At 43.2% G+C, this 15,867-nt stretch overlaps 1 protein-coding gene and 1 pseudogene across 1 annotated transcript; one reads left to right on the forward strand and one right to left on the reverse strand.

Moving 5' to 3' along the window:
• Positions 1-586: 586 nt before the first annotated feature.
• LOC149305456 (COP9 signalosome complex subunit 5) lies at positions 587-9,585 on the reverse strand. Its single transcript, XM_089477519.1, has 8 exons — positions 9,437-9,585; positions 8,077-8,311; positions 6,554-6,682; positions 6,407-6,472; positions 6,077-6,162; positions 4,734-4,845; positions 1,080-1,228; positions 587-671 (listed from the first exon to the last, which is right to left on the reverse strand). Exons 1-8 carry the CDS (start codon positions 9,574-9,576, stop codon positions 587-589), a joined length of 1,002 nt encoding a protein of 333 aa, XP_089333645.1. The 5' UTR covers positions 9,577-9,585.
• Positions 9,586-14,960: 5,375 nt separating this feature from the next.
• LOC149305457 (centrosome and spindle pole-associated protein 1-like) overlaps positions 14,961-15,867 on the forward strand; it is a 30,455-nt pseudogene continuing 29,548 nt past the window's right edge.

Here is a 15,867-nt window from a genome sequence, read left to right on the forward strand (position 1 = left end):
AGGTCGTTCACGCTCATCGCCGCTGCACGTCTGCTCGATGCGCTCAGACAATCTCCCGTACCGGCACTCCCCCCGTGGGAAGTGCTGGCAGGGCAGGCTGTCTGAGCGTATCAGAGAGTAGGATGCAGGTCCCCTGCACCGCTGCGGGGGATCTGTATCCTAACCCTGCTGCCTGCCCGGCGCCCGGGACTGCATGTCCCGGGTGTCCGGTGCTAGACCCCGAATATAGGCCGCACCCCCACTTTAAAGACTTAAAGTGGGGGGGGGGAGTGCGGCCTATATTCGGGCCAATACGGTATTACAAGGGGTCTGTATATACATAGAATCTAAGATCGATAAAGTAATTCAACGTGCGCGCCACTGAGAAACAGTTTAAAAGGTTAATTTATTAATCCAGGCAGCAATGATGTTTACAACATTTAATTATTTCTAGAAAGCTGCAATAAAATGTCATACGAGGATAAACTGGGGAAAAAAGTGCTGACTTGGTGGCATTTTAAAGCTTCTGCATAAAAGAAGCACCATAAGGAAACAGAAAATGGGGGTGGAACCCAGACAAGAGGGTATCCTCACGGAGAGTAAGTGTTTACACAGTGTTTATCTGATTAAACAGTTTATCTTTAATCACTTGGGACATCAATCCATGGATGGCTTCAATTGTGGTTTTGCAGCTGGAAAACAAAACGCAAAAGGAATGTTACACGGAAACCAAGCATAGTTTACTGGATTCGCGGTGAGGAGTATATCTATCTATCTATCTATCTATCATCATAAATCACAGCAGAATCACAAGGGTAATAAACTCAGGTAAGTATAGAATGCCTGCACCGATTTTGATTAAAATGGATTAGCGATCACATTAACTGGACTCCAATACCCATTTAACATGAAAAATGGGTAGGGGTGGATCTTAACTCTTTCCATGATCACCTGAACAATAATAAGATAACGTATTGGGGGGGCACTAATTTAATAGGCAGGAACCTTCTTTGCACGCTCAGGGCTACTGTATTTAATGGTCATTTACAGATTTTCGCTTGACCCCATTCATGCATGTGCCAACAGACCACCAGGCATACCTGTCTCTGGTTGCTTTGGCCAATTTGTCTTCAGATTTTCTATCATGAGTTTCTAGTCCCAACATAAAGCTACCGCGGCCGAGCTGTGCTTCCGACTGCTCGAGTTTCTCCGACAGGTCGAATACTTGGCCGGTTGTATAATCAGCATTCTAAAAGACAAGAGAAATGGAGCAGCCTTCAAACAGACGTGATAGAGGCCATCTAAACATGCATGAGATAGACATGAATCTATCTTGAAGTCAAGAGTGACGACCAAAAGACTTGAGTCCGTACAGCAGGTGTAACGGGCCGAGCGGTTCTAATCTGCCACCAGATTCTATGTTTAAACACCTAGACCCAGTCTAGTCAGGGCCGGCCCGACAATGGAGCCGAGTGGGGCAACCGCTCCAGGCGGCACTTTGCCGCCCCAAGCCCCCCTTTTTTTTTTTTTTTTTAAAGCGAAAGAGAGAGAAAGGGGCGCCGAGTGGTTTTCGCTTACCAAGCTCTGCGGCGAGTCTTCCTGTTCGGTCTCGGTGCCGGCTTGTAATGCTAAGTGCCGGAAGATTTCCGGCGCTCAGCATTACAAGCCGGCACCGAGACCGAACAGGGAGACTCGCCGCAGGACTGCTGAAAGGTAAGTACAAGGGGGCGGCAAGGTCGGAGGGAGAGGAAGGGTAGATAATGGGGGGGGGGGGCGGCATTTTGCCTTGGGCCGGCCCTGAGTCTAGTGATACAGAAACACACACCCAGCACTCATTACAATGTGCAACTACTATATACATGATCTAAACGTGAAGATTACACAGAAGTTTGTTTTATATGTAAGCAGGACCCTCTCTGTCCGACATGCCGGTGTATCGTAGCTCTGTCAGACCCTTCCAAAAGACGGCACCTGGTACGATGTTTATGAAACTAAAAGTTGTATTGGGGCAGCCTTGAAACACGCTCGCTGCATGCATGGATGCCGTAGACAATGCTTCGGGATCCGTGGCGGGCTGTTTACGGAGTCATTAGCGGACATTAGGAGTGTTAGAAAGCTCTGCTTAAACAAACACCGTTTACCTGGGATTATCCGAGCCTGGGAGAGAACGCAGGGATCCGATCACTCGGCACATCTAATACTGTTTGCTGTGACCACAGCAGCCTTAATACACACAACACTTAACTGCTTCTGTCCGCCATTGTCCTCTAATGATGTTTGCATTGTCTGCACATACCAAGCAAGACCTCCTCAAAAAAGGCAGCTGCCCATGTAGTGTACGCCAAGCATTAAGAGAGAGATTACACGTGTTTGTCGCCCTGTGTACGACGTGTAAACGGCTTCTGGACTAGCCCATGGCTAGGAAGAGCCATGCCCAGGAATGCCATGCCCTGTGCAAACATTGTGTGCGTTACGTGAATTCTTCTTTCAGCGCCAATACCGTACTGCTGGTCCACTTGGCGATGGATCAAGTGTAACGGCCACGGTGCAGTACAAACTCACGTTGGGTTTTATACAGTAAAGCGAGAGCAGGAGTTTGCAGGACATCCGGGGTTCAATCTCCCTCACTTTACTATCCATTACGAAGGGCCAACACTGGCAGGTTTCTCCAGCTAGGAGGGCCGAGATGACTGGTTCATGAATGGTTCAATAGGCAAGGGGGATTTCAAGAAGTCCTCTGTTTTAACTATACAAGACTAGCCAATGTCTCCTGCAGCAGAAGCTCTCTGGGGCTGGACTTTTATAATAGATAGTGAGCTCAATGGGATTTATTCACTAAATATTAGTTAATATTATTCACGAGTCTGCTTGAGGTTTGAACTCCCCTATGCTAAATATAGAAGAAAAAAAAAAAAAAAAAAGGCAAAAATGGCAGAAATAAAATAAAAACAAAAAATGGGTAGAGAATGGACCAGACTTGGTTTGACATGTTAATGCGGTTCCAGGATGCGCAAGTCCTGCCATTACAATCGTACACCTAACATATTAAAAGAGAGAAAGCACTGGTCCGCAAGCAAAGCGGATCCGAGAAGTGGAGTATTGTTTCCAGACATCCTAGACCCAATGGAGGGTTTAAATGAGCAGAGAAATCCATACGATGCTGAGGGTTAGAACAGGTTTTACACACTCTTAAGAGTTATAGTGTTCAGCAAATGTATACATTTAGAGAGAACGGGGCAAAGGACTCACAGTAATTGTTCATTTACTACTAATGCGTAGCCACAAGGGATAGCAGATAAATGACCCAACATGAAATGGGAGCCGAGTTAACCAAAGCCTAAAACGCAAACCGAGAAAACATAAGAACCTGTTCCCCATTAACAGCAAAGGTTAATTAGTTTGTAACTCTAAGCCGGGGGGTTAATAACCAAACAAGAACAAATATGAACTATACCCAAGTAACTCTATAAACACTTAAGAGACATATTACAAGAATAGAAGCTTTACCATTTTATCCAAGACTTGGAAAATTAAAGGAATAAAAGATCCGTAGGAGCGGCTTCACTCCACAAAGCCTGAACAGCGCGGCTTTGGATCTATGGCTTTGGGCTACGGTCAAGGTCAGCAGCAATTAGCCGGGGCAGGGACCTGCCGACCCTTTTCCTGAAAATAACGTACAGGGATCTGCTGTTTGCCGTGGGAGAAAAAATATCACTGTATGCGGAGAAACCCAATTCTTGTGAGAGTGAGACGAATAGGCTTTTGATGGGAATCAGAGATATGAAGAAAGAATCTGATGCAGGAGTTCCACAAGCTTCAACATTTTGGAGGTGAAAAAACCAACACAAAAAAACACCAAAACACCCACAAAGCAGCACAAAAACCCGCCTGTGCTCAGAAATGCCTCATTTGCTATCAATCCGTTAATATAGACCTTTTACAGATCATCCCAAAAGTCACAGTCCTTTATCGTGTTTGGGTTAACAGTGTATGTAACAGGCATAACAACAACAATCGTGTAATGTGTGTAGGCATCTACTAAACATGCAATGATACACCAAGAAGTGCATTTTGTTTTGGCGATATCACCCACCCACAATTATTTACAAGCATTGACCAGCCCTTAAAAACCGCTCTCAACAGAGGCAACAGCCTACAATACCACAGATGTTTTAACCGACTACAATTCCCAACATTCTTGGCCACCCCAGCTAGTCCATTATAGGACATCTAATCTACTATCAGATATAAAGCTCATTTCTATTAAAGAAGCACGTGGGTTTTTATATCAGATTAAAAATAAAGCACAAGGTTTTCAGGCTGCTCCATATTAACCATTTGTAATCTGTGCTGTATTTTTTGTATAAATGGGACTTCGTCTTTAATACTTGCCCAAGTAGGTACCCTTAGCTCCCTCTAGTGGGGCATTAAGGTAATAACAGTAGAGTCACTTGATTCTTGGAATTTAAGGGTTAAACTGCTTGCTTTGCTGATGCCATTTTTTCAGTGAAGGGCCATTTACTTTACAGGTGGTCACCACCAGATGTTCCCTATTGGGGGGGGGGGGGATTCAGGTTTACATCTTGTTGCTACCCGTGGCACGATGTGTCTGATAATGTGACAACACAAGTAAACTTGGTATACATTCCAAATATATTGCAGAAATATAGGCTTAGATAGAAAACAACCCCAAGTAACCAATAATATTTTCCGGCAAAAAAAAAAAATGGCCCTGGGTCAGGCTGTCTACTTACTGTTAGCAAGCTGGAAGAACTCAATGTATTAACCCAGTACTTATTCCATAGGAGTTCGAGTAACTTGCGATCTAGAGATGATTTGAAATAGGTAACCTCCAACGCATAATATCTGAAAAGGCAGGAGACAGATTTTAAGAGCAGGATCACACTCCCAATAGTATCATCACACTCACACACATTCCCAATAGTATCATCACACTCACACACATTCCCAATAGTATCATCACACTCACACACATTCCCAATAGTATCATCACACTCACACACATTCCCAATAGTATCATCACACTCACACACACTCCCAATAGTATCATCACACTCACACACATTCCCAATAGTATCATCACACTCACACACATTCCCAATAGTATCATCACACTCACACACATTCCCAATAGTATCATCACACTCACACACACTCCCAATAGTATCATCACACTCACACACATTCCCAATAGTATCATCACACTCACACACATTCCCAATAGTATCATCACACTCACACACACTCCCAATAGTATCATCACACTCACACACATTCCCAATAGTATCATCACACTCACACACATTCCCAATAGTCCAATATGTAGGAAATGCATACAAAGTATTTATTAGAGAAAACCTTAGGATACATTCATGAAGACATACACATTTCCCATTGCTAGAATTACAGGTCGGAGAAGGAAGCCCCGCAGAACCATATTCTTATGAGTTAAGCAGCCTAGATTCAAGTGCTTTACATGTAATTGTATATTTTGGTCTACTTGTGGGACATCTCACTCATTTAACTATGCATTATGCAGGGCCAGCTCATCCTGTCTTGCAGGGCTGTGCTTTTTATGATGCAGAGTGAGATAAATAAGATTTGTATTATATTAAGCAGCAGTCTGTCCAGTTCACCCAGCATGGAGTGACTTGTGATGGGCGGAACAGGCGCTGACAGCGACACCAGGGATAGGGAAAGCTGGTGGAAGAAAGCAGCAAACTGAAGGGGCTGCAAGAACAGATGGGTAAGACGGTGTCGCTTCTCACAGAGGGGGATGTGGGCTTGAGACTGCTAGAAAGGACTCTAAAGAGCCACTGCGGTGGGAATCAGAAGTCATATGAAGATGTGGCCTGTCATAGAGGGGTCGCCGATTCTGTGTTTGGCTGATTTTTTTTGGGGGGGGGGGGGCATTCTTGCTCCTAGGCAGCACAATATCTCCAATACCAAGGAGCAACCTAGTATTTTAGTACACAACACTCAGACCCAAAACTCTTCAGTTTACGAGCAGGGAGTAAATCGGCTACCAATCTCCTTTTAACCCCCTATTCAGAGAAGATACTAGACATGTACGTACTGTTTACAGTGGACACCAAAATCTTCGATTTTGTTCAAAGGAATAGTCTGGTACTCAGATGGACCTTCATCCGGAGGTTTGTAACCCTGTAGAAAATAAAAAAAAAAGTTTTATATTGATTAGGCCAATTAAAAGTAATACACAAGAAAACCCTATTGTCGCTTGCATACATTTGTAGACAAGTTGCGAGTGTTTACAAAATACACCTCAAAAACGTCTAGAGGCTCTCAAATAGAGTATTATATGCAACTAAAAATGTGGTTTCTAAAACATATTTAAACTTACCCACCGTCATTCAAAGTATACAATACGTTACAAGGATATACGTACCTTTGGATAAGTCCTAAAAGCACCGAGGTTAACTTTGCCAGCAGATATTGTCCTGGTTGGGTCTATCTGAAGAAAAAGGTCTATATTAATACCTCTCCTCAAACAGATGTATTCAGAAAAAAACCCAAACCAGAATAAAGTTCTTACTACAACGGCCACAAAGGGTTCTTGGAATTGTTGATTAAGCATCTGAGTGCTGACGTCGATTCCGGAGAGCCAGCAGCCGTAGCCGGGGTGACTGTGGTACCAGCCGATGGCGTTCTCAAGCCTTCCGACCTGCCGAGGAGAAGACAATGGGAAGAGTCTACTGCCCTCTAGTGGCAGCACCATTTCTGCCTTCATTTACAATATTGTTATGGGGGGGGGGAGATAAAAGCACGAGGGTTTTTGTGAGAAGAGGGCTCGGGTTAGGTTTAGATTATCCGTTTGCAACACAAACTGCAGGTAGGGCACCGGGAGTTAACGGGCTAAATGAACTAGCGGTGTAAAGACGTACAAATATATCGGTATAAACATATAGTAGCCATCTGGATTTGATACTCATAAGGAATGTAATAAAAAAGTAGGGAAACCTAATTTTTTTTTTAATTTTCCCTCTGAATCCTCACAAAATTAGGTAAAGTGATGGAAAATCCCCCCCAAGTTTATCAATTCAGGTGTCCTGATTTCAGAAATACCTAATTTATATAGATTTTCCAGACTTTCCCAGCACCAGGGAGCATACTATTAGGTGTACAATTTTGCATAATTTTTATGCCTACAGCTTAACGGGTTTGGGGGTTGTGAACGGGGACAGGAGGGTTATACTGGCTAGATGTTATGCTAGGGCAATGGGATGTAAGGTTTTATTTTTTTTTTATATATATTTTTTTTAATTTTTTTTTTATTTAAATTTTTTTTTACATTTTTTTGTATTTTTTATATATATATATATATATATATATATATATATATATATATATATATACACACATTTTTTTTACACTAATGGTTAGAGGTCCTCCTAGGGACCTCCTGAACATGCCAGTGATGTCACAATGACATCACAGCTCACAATTTTTTTTAGTATTATTTATATCATTATTTTAATGATTTATTTAATATTTTTTAAATGGTTTAACTTTTTTTTTTTTCAGCTTTTCCATTTCAGGATGGGAGGGGGAGTGAGAGAGATGGTTTCTCACTCCCCTCCCCGCGATCCCCCTGCACCGATCACACTGATCTCTATGCAGGTCCTCACAGACCTGCATAAAGATCGCAGCGTTTCCTCCGATGACCTTCCGGGTTACGTCAGCAGTGACGCAACCCGGAAGGGAATGCCCGATCGTGTGTTTGAAACTGCGTGATCGGGCAGTTTACAGTGTAACAGCTTACCGGCTTTCATGCCAGAAGCTGTTACAGGAGATCGGACAGCAGAAAGCCGGCAATGCCGGCTTCTGCTGTCAGTGGGGAGTCCAGGCTGTCAAACGACAGCTTGGTCTCCCGTGCAGCGGCAGGGATGTGTCCCCGACGCTGCACGAAGGGCTGGACGTACCGGGACGTCCATAGGCGAATGAAGGGGGTTAAAAGGCTGATTGTTACAATTATGTTACAGCGAGAAATGTCCTTGTTTTTCATGACCCTAAACTCTTGCGCGGCCACGTAGCCCCCCCCCCCATCCAAAGCCGTACCTGCTTCGCGTTCTCGATATACGCCGCCATATATTCATAAGCCGCAGCCTGCGCATTCACTCTAGTCTCGGTTCCTTCCACCGGCAAAGCAAAACTGTCCATAATGATCATGGTTTCCCCGTCCACTTTTCCCAGCATCAGGCCCATCACCTCGAGATTGCCTCCCGACCGCGCATGCATGACCATCTTCAGCAGAGCCAGCGCCGACACCTTGCAGTACTTGAAGTAATGGTGACTGCAAAAAATACAAACACATTTTACTGAGTAAAACCATAAAAAGAGCCAACCGGGGCATGAAGCCTGCAAACAGAAAACTCAACGGGGAGGAAAAATATTCTCTCTCGTAAGATATCAAATCTAAAGTAGATCTTAAAACCCTTTTTCAATTCATGCGCAGATAAATTAACCATTTATTGGAGCAATGGGGGGTCTACAAACAGCTCATGGACGCTCGCAGACCACTAACGGACTGCACTCCAGCACCTGCACCTAACCTTTGGATAGTGGGAGCACGGAGCTTTTGTGGAAGCCGTGGCTCACCTACCAATTATTATTCTTATTAACTGAAACATATAGCACCGCCATATTCCGCAGCGCTGTACCAACTGCTTAGAACTCCCGAGAGCCCCTGTACTGCTAGCGCTCGCTTAAAAGATTAGGCGCCCAGCAAAGCTATTAATCCCCATTTAAGGTAACCTGCGTAGGCGCGCTAATCATACCGTATGGAAGCGGCCGTCCTATACTTACCCATGAAGACCACCGATTCATTATCTACCCGCAATACGGTCCCCTACCGGTAAAGAAGAGAGAGCCGACTAGCCAGTGTTTTATGGTCAGGCCTGTTAAAGATCTCTTACAATCACCAGTAACGCGAAACAATACCACGGCCGACCCGAGATATTATTACGTTTACTTCCTTAAAGCACCAACATATTCCACAGAGCTGTACAAGCTAATCGGGGGCGTGGACACATACCCAGCAAATAGCTTCTTACTCTAAGGTGGGCATCTGGGTGTAAATCAAACGGCACAGAAAGCGTTAAGAGCAGGACCCCCCCCTCTCCCCAGTATGTCTTAATACGCGTTAATGACGTCATTTTATATGGCCTTTGTTAAAATATGCTTACTGCCCCCTTTGTACCTGCTGGCGCTATAAAGAGGGAACGCGATGTTATGTACCACACGGCGGCGGCATGAAACCTCCGGCTCACAGGACGATATAAATGGCGTTCGTAATGTTATATCTAGTGCCAACGTCAGGCCCTGCGGCCTGGGTAACTTGCGCCGTGTGTACGGTTACCCTCACTGACTCTTGACATAAGACTTGGGGACCCCTAGCCGTCCCCGATAAATGCCTCACTCTTTGGTCCAGGGCTTGGCCGCCAGGATCTCTTGCTGCTGTTTCTTGTCGTATTTGTATATCTCGTCAATGCTCTGCACCTCCTGCATGTTGTTCGCCATCTCCCAGGTCTTCTGGGCCACAGCGCTACCGGTAGCCATGATTCTGGAGCTGAGTGTAGAGACGGACACAAGCCACGCCTCCTGACCCCTGACGCGTCCAATACGCACGCCTGCGGGGGGGGGCGGGGATGCACGTATATATATATATATATATATATATATATATATATATATGTATATATATATATATATATATATATGCAGCTATCAATATTTGCATCCTGGCTGTCCTTGCTTCTTATTATGATTCTTAATAAACAATTAGAATGATAGATGTCACAGGCTGCATGCAACACATAATCATAATTTGCTTGAAATAATCTGGACACCCCTTTATCACATTGATAGTGTAGACAGTTGTGAAGTTGCCGTAGTCTTAATGTAGTCTGATGTGCGCCATCTGGCGACAAAATAGAGTCATTACAATAATAAACTGAGTCAAGCCACAGAGGTAGGCGCCGCCACTGAATATTTGTGGTGAAGATGACATACATACAAACTGTCCTGAACTGGTCAGGACTTTTGTCCCCTGGTCAGTTTCAAAAGAATAAACCAAGAGACCACATTACACACACATGCACACACATATATATTGTACAGGGAATCATGGACTGTGCACTGTTGGCTGCTTGGATGCATTATATGAATGGATATGATTTCTGGGTTATGATGTCATCCCGGATATGTCAGCCATGTTTATGCTTTCAGGGGATTTAGACGTCCCGCTTTCCATCATCACACACTGAGAATCTTTTATACAAACTTTATTTGTTTCTTATGATACATTCACTGAGCTACCAGATAGACAGAGCAAATGAATCGAGCGCAATGGAGACATTCGAACACAGTGCTCCTCCGGCCTGTAGGGGGAGCTCTTATACACTACTGGAAAGAAAAGCAGCTGAGAGCCGGGGGCGGAGCCTGTCACCACAGAGACATACAGCTAACGGCCGGATACACACGTAGGACGGGAATAGCTACGAAAGCGCTGGCGACACGGCTGTTAACCGACTCGGGAGCACCGATCATAGAGTGAGTGTGATGCTTGCGTCTGTATTTGGCTGTGTTAGTATAAATTGTACGCACTTTATGGCAGACATTTGTAACACGTGTATCAAGATGTATTATTGTGGTAAATGGGGATTATTGTGCATCAACGTTCTGTTGGTTGCCATGGCGATTGCTGCATGTTCACCCTCCCTCATCAGAACCTCTCTTTACATAACCGCAAACTATTCAAGTGTTGCTAAGTACTGTCATGTTGTATACACTGCGTGGTGTGTATGTGGTGTGTGCGCAATATATAATGCAGTGTATGAATGCTCTCTTCTGTGTAGAAACAGCGGGAGAGTCCCCTGTGACGGCTGAAGCAGTGTCTGCCGTGTTGGTGTTCATGTTGTGTATGTTAAAGTACCCCTTTAGCTGAGGGTTCTTCATCAGGAGTAGCCAGGCTGGCTAAGCGTGATGGGAGTTGTAGTTAGGCTGTGATCAGAGCGCTACCTGTTGCCTAGCAACCAGCCATGTACGGTGTCTGACAGTGTCGTGTTATATGCTGTGTGTGTGTACAGTATATCTCCTGCAAGGACACGTGACTAAGTCAAGTGATGCTCTGAAGCTAAGGATGCTGTGTATTCACTTGTATAGTTCCAGAAGCTTCTATAAGTGTTGCAGTCGCCATAGCAACCTGAACGGCTCTTTATTCATGACCCCCTGTGCATCCATTCCTCCTTGGATATCAGGCACAAGTTATTTGTTTCTTTGTAGGCTGAGGTTCTGGGCTCACCGGTGATACTCGCTTCCTGTTCACTTTCTCTGGAAAGTGAAGGAGCTGATGGTTCTGTGAAGCCATTTCTCTTTAGGGTGAGGGGCCAGGCGGGGCTGATGCTGTCTCTGCAGCTTGTCACCGACACCAGTGATACAGACGACACCAATATTACCGTGTGCCCACCTCTAAAGCCTGGACTCTTTAATAGAAACGTGGAATACGACGGCAGATAATATAACCAATATTCCTGATGTAGAGACTCGGATTGTAATCAGTCCTTGGTTGTGTCTTAGATTCAGGATAGCTTCATGTCTATCCCATGTATGTTTAAACAATCTCACTGTATCAGTCTCTACCACTTCTGCTCATTTATCTACCACCCTCTCAGTAAAGTAAAAGTTCCTTACGTTGCCTCTGACCCTCTAGTTTTAAATTGTGGTCTCTTGTTCTAACATTTCTCCCCCTTTGATATAATCAGATTTCATGCACTTTGTTAAATCCCTTTAAATATAAAAAAAAAATTTCATCACATCTCCTTTCTCTCTTTGCTCCTCCAAGCCAGATATACTGAGCTCCCCTAATCTGTCTTGTTTTCTTTTTTTCCTTTCTATCCAGTTTTATATTTTCTGGTAATTATGTCTCACTCACTTGCTAATGACAATGTTTTATTAATTTATTTATTAATAACACTACCATCGGATGGCCTCAGCCAGGTACACGGCATGTGCACGCATCAGTGGATTATTATTATTTATTGTTTTATATAACGCCATCAAATTCCGTAGATCAGTACAATGGGATAAGTGCCTATTTATGTTGTGTCCCCTTGATTTGTGGCAACGCATTGTGAAACCATCTCAGTCGTTCCGCATTATGTTCGTGGCCCTAAAAAGTGCCATAAATGGCAATGAAGCTTCTTTAGAGATTAACAGGCATCGCTAGTTTTAGCGATAAACGCCGAGTTGCTCATCTGCAGCAGCACAAAGTCAGGGAGAAAAAAGTAAAGGGGGCTTGAGTTATTGGGCAATATCCCTTTAATGTCACAGTCGTTGTGTAGACTGTTTAGGTGACAGTCATCCGATGTGACATCGTGCGATAAAGTGCAAAGATATGATCTGAGGTGGGACTCCTGAGATCTCGCTTGTTGAGAAGATTAATAGCTTGAGGAGGTGACATTTTATTTTCTGATGACTTTCTTTTCCCCCATTGTGTGTCTGAGCGCTCCTTCTTATCCATGCGACGTCTGTAAGCAGACGTCTGTAAGAAGCGGCTCCAGATCGCTCCCCTCCTGATTGCCCAATCAGCGCTCTGCTCTAGTGTTTGTGTTCACCCTGTTGCCTGGCAACCTTAAAGACCCAGACTTTGGTATTTTCATGCAATTCTTCCCTTATCCATGCAATTCTTCCCTTATCCGAGCAGGCCCTGAGCTGTATGAGGATTTTCTGGTGTAGCATGCATTCTTTTTTATTATTGGAAATGTATTTTATGTGTTGGCATGAATGTTTGTCAGTTGTAAAAAACTTAGATTTTTCTCATACAAAATACAATCTTGTCAATCTTACAGATTTTATTTATTGCTTTCTTATTATATTATACTATTATAATATGATTAAAACATAATAAAAAGAATAACTGCTAAGCATGCCGTGCATCGCGAATGATACAAATTTACCATGTAACTGTCCAACATAACAAGTTGTAAGGGAAAGGAGGTTATAGAATTCAAGGCATAGTGGAGTCGTTCTGTTAACCTGTTGTTTCTGTTAGTCAAATTGTTATGTTATATACTACATGTTATGTCCTGTCTACCCACTGTACAGCGCTATAGAATATGATGGTGCTATATAAAATAAATGAATAATAATAATGTCTGATCCTGCAGAGTGTTTCTATTCAGCTGATTGCAGGTTGCACATATGCTGTCTGGGTTCAATTCCAAAAGCATTGGTGTGGAGTGTGCGAATGTGTGTCCCCGATGCCCTCGCGCATGCGCACCGTGTATATAATTGCTAAAGGATATTAGTATTTCCCGGTAATTTCTAGGCTTAACCTGTTTTTAATCCGTTTTAGAATTCATACCTTTATTTTTGGGAAACCTGTTTCAACATATTTTAACTTCCTAAAGTCTGGGATGTCTACTTTATCTTGTCTGACTCCCCCCCCCAAAAAAAGATTAAATGCACCATTTCTGTTTTTTAAGTTGTGTAAAAACTTGTAATTTCCAGTATGCGTTTTTTTTTCTTTAATAATTCTTCATATGAACTAATGGAGCCCTCTGGAAAAATAGTTTCTGTAGTCTAAACGTACACCTGTTCTTTGGCGTCATTGCAATGCCAAAAAATAAGAAGGTTATAAAAAATTTATGTTAAAACACTTTATTTATACATTATACAGGGCCCCCAAGAGGCTGGGGTAGACTCTATCATACATTGTAACATTTGTGAGATAAAAAGTATCTCACTGGTTGTTGAATGTTTCTCAGTGTCTGTAATTTCCCTTTTCTGCTACTTTCACATGTGTTACAGGAGTGATCGTTAAACCGGTGAATGATCATCAAGTGGAATAACCAATCCATGACTACATTGGACTAATAAAGTGTTAAATTTAACGACTGGACCAACCACAAGAGCGGATCCTCCAAAGGCTCAGTGTGACTCCCAAGTTGATCCCATTTTTGCCCATGCTTTGGTACCAAGTCTGCAGCCGTCCTCATTGATGTAACAAGAAGCGGACCTGCTGCGCACTTTAAGGGTAATTCAAAAGGGACATGAATTAAATGTTGGCCCATGTCCTCTTAACCGTTCTCCATCCAAACACCACTAGCAACCAGTACCTCCGGTGTTAATCTTCTCTGCCTTTTCATACCAAATAGTGTGCAGATTAAACCGATCCCTAAGGACCCAGAGCTGCATCGGAATTACCCCATGGGGTAGATCTCTCACAGCATACTGATGATATTTACCTTTACAATTTGCTCAGCGATGAGGTTAATGCAGGTTTCTTATCTCCCGAAAGCACCTTCTGTCCCTGACAGCCGCATTCATGTAATATTTGTTGGAGCCGGATAGTGGGAATAGTTGTGGAAGAGAAGTTACTGCACTACAGATATGCCCCATTGTCTTTTAATAAGGGATCTTAATTACCATATTAATAATTATTATACGTTTGGCAATTATTTTACTTCCCTCCAAGCAATTGAGATCATTTACTGTTATTCTTCACCCTGTTGAATCCGCCGATTAGCATCACAGTTAAGGGAATGTCTGACAAACGTGGAAATTTATTTAAGGATGGCTGGATTTCTTAAGACTCTTATTTTTGTAATCACTGTACAAGTTTTTTTTTTGGATTTGAAGTGGTTCTAGTTTTTTTTATAGATAATACAATATTTTCAAACTGAATATCCCAGTGTAGACAAAACACTCTGACTCTTTATAAACTGCCTGTGGTCAACAATAGAATGGCTCTGTGTTAATTACCAAGCTGGGCATTCTAACTAATGAAAGACTACGGACGAATAAACTTCATTGCCATGAAATCTAAGCTCGGTGGTGTTTGAGCGGGGAAAGGCAACCTAAATGCAGAAGAAACTGACGTATAGTTTATGCTATTAATGACTTGGTTTATATGGTGTGCTTATATTCCTAGGAGATATAACATGGGCGAACAACTAGATCGGTTTATTGAAGAACAAAAAGCTAAACTTGCTCAGGACAAGTCTGAACTGGAAAAAGACCCGCCGTATATGGAGATAAGGGTGAGAAAATGACTCCAGATACTGTCTAATAATATAGGGTACATCGTTTTTAGCTTTGGCGCTGCCCTGGGTCACTCCATCCATATACTACATCTTGGCTGCATCGCGATACGATGTCCTAACCAGGCGCTCCGTAAGCATCCCGTGGAGGCAGCGCCAGCTCGGCACGCTCTCCTTCCTGTTTGTTCACTGGTTGCAGAGGACAGGGATCTTCTCCGTAACCAGCCAATTGCAGAGGGGCACAGCGGAGTATGATCTAGTATGATCTTTTTGTATTTGTTGGAACCTCTGGCCATTTTAATATGCCGCTCTCCCCTTGTTGATTTTCCTTTTCTCCATTTCTATTCAGGCCCAGATTTAGCCGCCTACTCGAAGGCCACTTAGGGTTGGTGAATGGAGCAACGGATTGTTTATTCCTTATGGAAAAACTGCTGATCCAAACCACTTAGAATTAACAAATGCAATTGGCCTTAAGCATAGACCGTATGAGAGCACACCCGCTTTCTAAGCGGCATGAGCAGAGTATGTGATAATCGGTGCTCTTATCGGACGGTTCTGATCACTATTGTGTGGTTGGCACCAGGATACGCAAATTCATCAAACAAACACAAACATAAACCCATGGAAACAAACTGTTAATGGCAAAGCAAACAGACACGCAATCTGATTTTGTCACACTTTAGGACTTAATGTGATTGTGTGCTGGATCATAGGGCAATCCAATAATTAATAATATATATATTTTTTTTACAGTTGTAGTTTTTGCATAATGCATTGTTTTCATATGGGTGCTTGTTAGCCGTTTGTA

Source organism: Sceloporus occidentalis, unplaced genomic scaffold (genome assembly GCF_023333645.1).
Source record: "Sceloporus occidentalis isolate IW3139 unplaced genomic scaffold, rSceOcc1.0.p SCAF_11, whole genome shotgun sequence".
NCBI classification, from domain to species: Eukaryota; Metazoa; Chordata; class Lepidosauria; order Squamata; family Phrynosomatidae; genus Sceloporus; species Sceloporus occidentalis.

Coding starts and splice junctions, on each gene's coding strand:
- LOC149305456 (XM_089477519.1), bottom strand. CDS start 9,576: ATGGCTACCGGTAGCGCTGTGGCCCAGAAGACCTGGGAGATGGCGAAC. Junction 8,312..9,436: donor GCCAAGCCCTGGACCAAAGA/GTGAGGCATTTA, acceptor TATTTTTTGCAG/TCACCATTACTTCAAGTACT. Junction 4,846..6,076: donor TTTGGTGTCCACTGTAAACA/GTACGTACATGT, acceptor CTGCCTTTTCAG/ATATTATGCGTTGGAGGTTA.